Source organism: Lutra lutra, chromosome 3 (assembly GCF_902655055.1).
Source record: "Lutra lutra chromosome 3, mLutLut1.2, whole genome shotgun sequence".
Lineage (NCBI taxonomy): Eukaryota > Metazoa > Chordata > Mammalia > Carnivora > Mustelidae > Lutra > Lutra lutra.
The window spans coordinates 112,300,950-112,308,961 of NC_062280.1; the positions used below are offsets into that span (position 1 = coordinate 112,300,950).

Here is an 8,012-nt window from a genome sequence, read left to right on the forward strand (position 1 = left end):
CCATGCCCCTGAGGCCAACTGTGCAGATTCACAATCCTATCCCACTACTCACCAGCTAGCCACCCACCCTCCTTGGGCCTCCACTTCCACATCTGGGAAATGGAGTCCTGGCACCTGAGCCCACAGTTCTCACACATATTAAATAATGTCACTTAGGGCGGCACCTAGCTGGCTCTTCAAGCTCCTTCCCTGCCTGTCTCTTGGCCCCCATCACCTACACCCCAACCGACCACCAGTCTAACGGCCAGTGTGCAGGGGCTGAAGCATTCAGTGGGGCCCAGAGCAACTCCATAGGCGATGGCGAGCACACCGCGGCTGGTGGGGCAGCTGGGAGAACGGAGGCTCTTGACCAGCAGCACCTGCCCGGGCAGAGGGTCAGTGGGGTGGACTGCCTCAGGAGAAAACCCACTGATAATCACAGTGTGGTCGCACTGCAGACAGGAACGGAGTGAGGACAAATAAATGAACACAAGTTTTCTGCGTGTCTTTGTCAGTTGGTTTCATTTTGTTTAGAACACTAAGATTTATTTTCAAACAGCACACAGACGGTCTGCAGGGCAGGACCAGGCCAGGCCGATGTCTGGGTCCTAAGGTCTCTGGAGAGACCCGACCCTACCCACAGCAGCTGCCAGGAAAAAGAGGACCCTTGCCCGGGCTGCTCAGCCGAAGCTTCAGGCAAGCGTGGTGGCTCGGCAGCCCCCAGGCCCCGCCCTGCGGCCGGGCACACATGCGGGCACAGTGTGGGGGCGGGGGAGACCAGGGTGGCCAGGAACCTAACTAGGGGACACAGCAGCTTCAGGAACACTGGTGATTCCACTGGACTTGCCGAAAACAGGCTCTTTGGAAAACAACCTAATCTTTGGGAGAACACCTCTTGACTTGGGTCTCTCCTCTCAATTTCCCTTTTCTTTTCAAAAGTTTAAAAACAAAATCAGGAAAGAAAAAAAAAAAAAGCCCACACATTTTTCGGGAAAAGGTGTTCTTCACACGCCCAGAGAGCTGGTGGCTGCTGCCCTCACTGAACCCGCTCGGTGAAGTTCTCGGGAAAGACGCCCCGGCATTTCTCCAGCTCCTTGTGCTGGTTCCAGTCACTCTCCTTCACGCCCATGAGCCAGCCTTCATCCTGAGAGTGAAGCGGAGCACCCAGGTCACACAGGGAAGGGGACAGAGGGCACTCAAACCCTGCAGGGCATGGGTCACACTGGAGACCTGCTGGGAGGATATCCCCTCATTCTTCCTGATCATTTCCTCCAGCCTATCACACCCACCTGAAAGAATGCCTCCTCCAGGCAGCATTCCCAGCCACCCCAGATTCAAACCAGCCCAGGCTAGGAGCCATCTGCCTTTTATTTAGCAGGTGGATTTAACTCTGGCATTTGGGTGAGTCCTCCTCTCTCTAGAAAGGCAGCCTAACTGCTGCACTGGTCTGAATGTATCTGAACACCCTCAATCCCAGGCCAGAAGCTTCCCACTCTCTGGTGCCCACAGAGCACATCAGGGGTTCTTCCAGACTTCTACGGACCCAGAAATTTCTGGTGAGCATTGACCAGTTAAAGTTTCTCAAGTGACTCAAGGCCACCCCCTCAAGCCCTTTACCAAACACCTGTCCTTTGCTTTCAAACTGACCCCTCACAGGGACCACCTACCCAAGCCCTGACAAGATCCCTAGCCCCAGACCCTGACCCCTGGGCCCACAGGAGCCATACATCCCTGCCCAAGGTGGAGGCCATCACTGACCCCACTAAGCCTGGGATCTCCCTCGGTCTTCTTTATGTCATGGCCTACCAGTCACAGAGCCTATGTATGTTCTCTGACCCATGTCCACCCACCCACATGACTCCCACTGCGGGCTAGGGGCCAGGATTCTGCTTCTTAAAATCCCACCCAGTCCAGGGCTGGCCCTGGGAGGACATGAGTGGAGAGCCGGGGGTTGAGAGGAACTGGCAGGTTTAGCACTGCGCCCAGTTTAGCACTGGGCTAGGAGGTTTGTTACTCTAGGAGGTTTGTTACTCAAACCTCCTAGCCCTTGTGGCCTCAGTCAATACCTACTACACTCAAGTCTCAGCACCCACAGTGAGCTCCTGCTAAGAACCCACAGTTACCCAAAGCAAGCAGCCTGTGGGAATTTAGGAGGGCCGTCCCTACTCTGTGCCAGGCCCAGTCTCCACTAGGAGCTCACTCTGAGATCGACTAACGAGGAGAAGCCACCGCAGGGAAAGGTATCTGGCCTGGGAAGCAGCTGGGGACACAGCTGGGGGTGTTTGGGGGTCCTGCAGGAAACCACACACTGTCCCTGTGGGCAGGGGGCAAAGCCAGCCTGGAAGAGGCAGCCCAACATGAGGCTGACGAGAGGACACCTCACCGGCTCGCTGCTGGGCCAAAGGTTTCACGGAGAGGTGGCCAGGGATCCTGTCCTAGGAGGGGAAGGAGACTTTGAAGGGTAGGGGAGGAGGAGGGGAGAAAGACACCTAGATGCAAAAAACCTGAGAGAAAGGCAGAGCCAAGAAGGGAGGAAGCCAGAAGGAAAGCTGACAGCCCGAGGAAATGGACAGAGGGGACACGAAGACCCAGGGAAATGTGACAGCACGGGAGGAGACACCAAAGGGAAGGGAGAGACAAGGGAGAGAGGTGAAGGGAGGGGGAAATGAGCAAGGGGAGAAGAGAAAAAGAAAGAGAAGGAGGGGTGAGCAGCTGCGCACTGGTGGGTCTCTGCTGCCCCCTGCTGGCCACTCCTGCCCCTTACCTGCTCCTCAGGGTTCTGGAAGGGGATCACCAGCACCACGTCACCAGCCTTGAGCTGCAGCTCATCCGTGTCGGTGGCCACATAGTCATGCTGGGCCTGCACCTGCAGAGGTTGGGGGAGAACTCAACACCCCATCCTCCGAAGCCTCTGGTCCCACCTGCAACCTAGCGCAGAGCACCAGTCCTTGTGGTGGCTTCAGTGTGCCCTGGAAACATGGTGACTGGAAGCACGGGAAAGCAACAGGACCAGGGCTCAAGATGCCACCTCGCAGACTGGGTAGCAGGGGTAGTGGGGGCAGGGGAACTTTGGGCAAATGCACGTAGCGTCCTTGCTCAGTGCCCTCATCTGTAAAAGGGCACTGACGGGTCAGATGATGGCAGAGGCTGTGGGGTCAGCTGGCCAAGGCTTACCTTGAACATGAACCCCGGGGGCAGGTCCAAGCGTCCCGCCCCGCTGCCACCCTCCACGGTGCCGTTCACAGTTGCTGAGAAGGTCTCTACCACCACCGCAGGGAGAGAGCTCTGGGGGATGGAAACACAGTCAGCATGGGCAGGAAGCTGGTCCCAAGAGAGCAGGGGCCACAGGGGCAAGGGAAGGGGAGGGTCTCTGTGACCGATGCCAGACTGGTCTGCCTCCGGGTTCCTCGATAGGAACTGTAACCTGGACCAGCACAGAGCAAGGAGCATAGGCAAGACACAGGGCTGGGGAGCCACGAACGGGAGGGCAGGTAGACAGCAGGAAAGAAAAGACAGGGCCTTGGCCCCTGTCGTCTTACGGAGGCCGCTTCACTTGCTGCTGTCTCCCCGGGCTCCTGGGCTCCAGCCGCAGGTTGGGTCCCACCCGCCACCTCCGAGGCCTCCGCTGGCTGCAACATAAATGCCGGCATGGGGTCAGACACAGGACAGACACTGTAACCAGGACAAGGAAGGGGGGCATGGAGGGCAGTACCCCAAGTGGTGTCTAGAGCTCGCCAGTGCTGCTGTGTGGTACAGGGAGCCCCTGGAGGAAAGGCCAGCTTCCTGCCCCGGGAAACAGCTGGAGAAGCAGCTAGAGAAGGTGCTGGCAGCACAGAGATGCCAAGTGACCTGCCACACAAGCCCTTGGGTGCCACCAAGACCCTCCCTCACAGGCCCTGCCCTCTATGCCCAAGACCTGGCCAACTCTCAGTTTCTTCCCATCTTCCTGTCCTGGTGGTTGAGCCAGTAGACCCCACACTCGGGGACAACAGTAAGCACCTGTCCCAGCCCCAACAACCCAGGGCAGGCCAAGCAAACCCCAAGAAGGGGACAGCAGAGAGCTGGGCACCATGGTGGGGGCCCAGCCAAGGCAGAGTGGACACTGCCCAGCCTCAGTCAGGCTGACCTGGGTCAACACTCACACTCAGCCAGTTCCAAGCTCTGGGAGCAATCACTCAAGCTTCCTAGCCCCCACCTTCCTCATCTGTAAAAGGAGGAAATGTCTAGGTTAGGGAGAAAATTAAATGAGAAAATTCTGGAAAGTGCCTGCCATAGGTCAGTAGATGCTCTGACCACATCTGCCTCCATCTGCGGGAGGACTAAATTGGGAGGCTGGGGCTGGCAAGGAGGAGAAGGGCCCGTCTGGCCTGAATCACTGCAACCAGGAGTGACAAGCCCCATTGTGGGGCCTCCTGGCTCATGGCCCTGGCCTCACCATTAGGCCCAGAGGCCTTGTCCATCCTGTGCCCCCTCCTCGGGGCTCTTCCTCACTGCTACACCCCCAGAGACTGGGGACAGGTGGAGGCTGGCAGGTGGACACTTACTTGGGCAGGCCCCGGCTCGGCTGTCTGGCTGGGCCAGGCCACAGCAAAGGTGCCCTCGGCAGCGCTGGGCTCCCTGGAAGGCAGGCTGCCAGCCGGACTCTCTGTGGGCTAGTGACGGGCCACCAGGGAGAATAGGGTGGTGGGGGGAGGGGGGAAACCAGGGAGGAGAGGTTTTGGGCAAGGGCACGAGACAAGAGAAGAGAGTCGTGAGCAGCCCAGTGTTGGCAGAAGGGAGACTGGGTACCTGTGGCAGGCAGCCTGGCCCAGCAGTGGACAGACATGGAACCCGTAAAGAGAAAACCACACCCACTTCCTTGCTCCTAGCACTGCCAAGGGGACAAGCAGGTGCAAATGAGCCGCACACAGCTCAGCGCCCACCAAAACCCACTTATCAAGGTGGCTGCCCACACCAGGCTTTCTCTGGCCTCCCCCAGAGTAAGGTTATGTGGAGCCTTGGAGCTGGCGAGAGACTGTGCTACCAGCAATTCCACACCAGCTGCCCCTGATCCTGCAGAAGCCGCACCGTGTTTGCTGATGATGTCCCATGCCCTTCCTGAGCCGCATGCCCGAGCCACCCAGTGATGATGACACCCACCCAGCAGACCTGCTCACATGAGGACACCTGGGCTCACCCTGTTCATCCTGTATCTCAAGCGTCCCTCCCTCTCCCCTCTGTCCCAACAGCTCCCTGATGCCACTGCCCTGTAGGGCCCCCACAGATAGACAACTCCTCAAGGACAAAGACCCTCCACCCCAAGGCCCCCCTCACAGGCCTCAGCCCAGCAGGACACCACATCCCTCCCAGGCAACTGCTCACAGACCCTGACTAGGGAGCTAAACCACAGACCCTCTTCTTCAGCTAAGCTGAGGAGCCCCTTCCCCACAGGGCTTGGCTGAGAGGAGCTTCTCCAGACGGGAAGCCGTGGGACAGCTGGAGACAAGCAGCGGCGGCCCACTCCCTGTGTGCACAAGCACTGGCCTGTGCGGGCATGTGCATGCACCTGTGAAAAGGCCAGGGTGGGACCAGACACACATAGAGAGCAGCCCCTCCCCCCAGGGGTGGGCACAGAGCAAACACTGCTTACCTCCCAGAGGTCCCATGGAATTGACTAAATGCAGCAGAGAGGGAGAAGGAGAGAGTTAGTACAGAGGTTAGTTGGGGAGAGGGGGGAAGCTGTCCTTAGTGACCCCCAACCCAGGTCCCTACAGCTCAGCAGGGACAGGGCAGCATGGAACCAGGCTCCTGGGTCTCCAGAGGGTCAAGTCCTGGATGCCAGCCAGTGGGAGGAGACCCCAGGCCAGCGAGCACCCAGACGTGGGCCTGCTGCAAGGAGAGGGGAAGGACGCTGACGGGGCCCCTAAGTTACCGAGTGAGTGTTCAGTTGACCCTCCTCTTGAGGGCCTTCTCCCTGACCTGTGTGTGCTCTTACCCTCCTCCTGCTCAAGGCTGGAGGAGATGACAAGAGCTGGGGGCCAGGGGAAGGGCAGTGAGTGTGAAGAGAGCCTGTTGACCCCACGACCCCAAAGGCCTGGCTCAGATGGGCACACATGGCCAGACCTAAGCCCATCACCCAGTGCCCCATAGACCCATGGGCCCACAGGTGCTGGTGGACTCAGACCAACCTGACCAGAGGGTGTGGGTGCCTTCACAGGGCTCGCCACAGGTGGGAGGGGGTCAAAGTCCAGGTCCAGCAGACTGGCCTGCTCCGAGAAAGGCCCCGGGGCCTCAAACTTGGCAGCAGTGGCAGAGGAGAAAGGCAGTTAGTGACCGGCTGGGAGCATTCCATGGGGTACACACGGCAGGTGCACACACTCACAGACACCTCCGCCTCACACACAAAGGAGCACGGCCTATGCACAACCCTGGCATGAGCTCCTCGCACACAAAAACAGCACCCACCACCCACCTCAGACACCAGCAACAGACCCACCAGGGCAGCCACCCACCAGCACCAGCCCCGACTCTGTCCTGAAGGCCGAGACGGTCTCCCAGCACCTGCTCCTCCTCTCTGCTCCCCACATCCTCAGGCTCTTCCAGCCTCCCCACCCCCACCCCAGAAGCAGCACAGTCCACCACCCTGGGCTGGACGAGACCACACACACTCCCTCTAACTGAGAGGGGGCCCCTAGGACAGACCCTGGCCAACCCTCACTATCCCTAGACAGACAGGTCATCTGCAGGGACACCCACCTGCCCATCAGCTCCTCAGAGTGAGGACAGGGCTGAGCCAGAGCACACTGACTAGGAGCCCAATCTTAAGTGTGGGTTCCCCAACACTGGGGGCACCTATGCTCAAGCTACAGGTCCTACCCCCAGCCACCCCCAGAGACTCCCATTCAGGGGACCTGAGTGCAGCCTATGAATATGCTTGTAACAGGAAACTGTGTTCACACTGAGAAGCTGGGCCAGACAAGGCAGGGAGAGCTGCCCTTGAGGAGGTTAGGCTGGGTCAGGCGGGGCCTGCTCAGGGGCACCTCCCGTTCACGCACAGGGTTGTCCTTTGGGGGTCAGGGAACATTTTGCCTGAGAGAAAAGTGCCCTGGCTTGGCCCTGGGTCCTCCTGCCCTACTTCATGCGTGCCAGGAGGGCCAGCCCAGCTTCCCATGTCTACTCGCTCTTGATGGCGCCCAGTGCCGAGAGAAGCACCTTTCCTGCCTGTGTCCACCTGAAGTTTTCCATCAACAAGGACCCAAGGCTTTGGTCCTAGGGAGACGGTCTCCCCAGAAAGACCTTCACACCTAAGCTGTGGCCTACCAGGAGAGACCCAAGACTCTCAATTCTGAGAACCCAAAGTACCAGCTGTCCCATGGCTCGGAGGATAAGGCATCCACTCTGGGCCAAGCCACAGACAGAGAGCCCAGGCCAAGTGGTCTCACTTCCTCAACATGGGTCCCGATCTTCAAGCCTCTGCCCTAGGCTCACCCCTAGCCACTAACTTTCCTTAGGCTGGTCCTTATCTAATGAGCCAGGGCTGGGGCGGGTGGGGGGAGGGGGTGTCACTGCTCTGACCCCCAAACCCTGCCCTCTCTAAGCGAGAGAGTGCTCAAGACTCCATGAGTGCATGGTTTTAGGTGGCCTCCCACTTGATGGCAGCAGCATTTCCCTCCCCCAGGTAGCCCCAGCACCAGCCCCTTGTCAGAAGTCCATCAAGACCAGACAGCTGCCCTCTCATGCTCCAAGGGGAAAAGGTCGCCAGGCCAAAGGCAGACCACATCCTCCTGCCCTACCTCCCAGCTGGCCAGCTTCCCCCTCATGGAGGATCAGAAACTGTCCTTTGGTGTAGGGACACAGGCTACTCACTTGAGCCCTGCAGAGCAGCCCTGTTAGCACAGCCTCACCAACAGCCCACCCCAGCCCCAGGCAAGAGCACCCACGGTGTATGCATCCCCTCCCCCCGGGACAAAGATCTGGCTCCCTGGAGTGGGCAGATAGGGTAGCAAGGCAGGCATGCAGTGAGCGTGAGAACAGAGAGGCCGACACACTCTGTG

At 59.2% G+C, this 8,012-nt stretch overlaps 1 protein-coding gene across 22 annotated transcripts in view; it reads right to left on the reverse strand.

Annotated features, from left to right (window-relative positions):
• Nucleotides 1-473: 473 nt before the first annotated feature.
• BIN1 (bridging integrator 1) overlaps nucleotides 474-8,012 on the reverse strand; it is a 55,486-nt gene continuing 47,947 nt past the window's right edge. For 8 of the 22 annotated variants that reach the window (XM_047722696.1, XM_047722703.1, XM_047722692.1 and 5 more), the window contains 4 exons: nucleotides 3,519-3,608; nucleotides 3,154-3,264; nucleotides 2,744-2,845; nucleotides 474-1,123 (listed from right to left, as the gene is read on the reverse strand). In XM_047722696.1, coding sequence (XP_047578652.1) covers nucleotides 1,016-1,123; nucleotides 2,744-2,845; nucleotides 3,154-3,264; nucleotides 3,519-3,608 — 411 coding nt within the window. In that variant the 3' untranslated portion in view covers nucleotides 474-1,015. Of the gene's footprint in view, nucleotides 1,124-2,743; nucleotides 2,846-3,153; nucleotides 3,265-3,518; nucleotides 3,609-4,523; nucleotides 4,632-5,608; nucleotides 5,633-6,146; nucleotides 6,255-8,012 lie in introns of all 22 variants that reach the window. The other 14 variants (XM_047722697.1, XM_047722689.1, XM_047722693.1 and 11 more) reach the window with 4 other exon arrangements.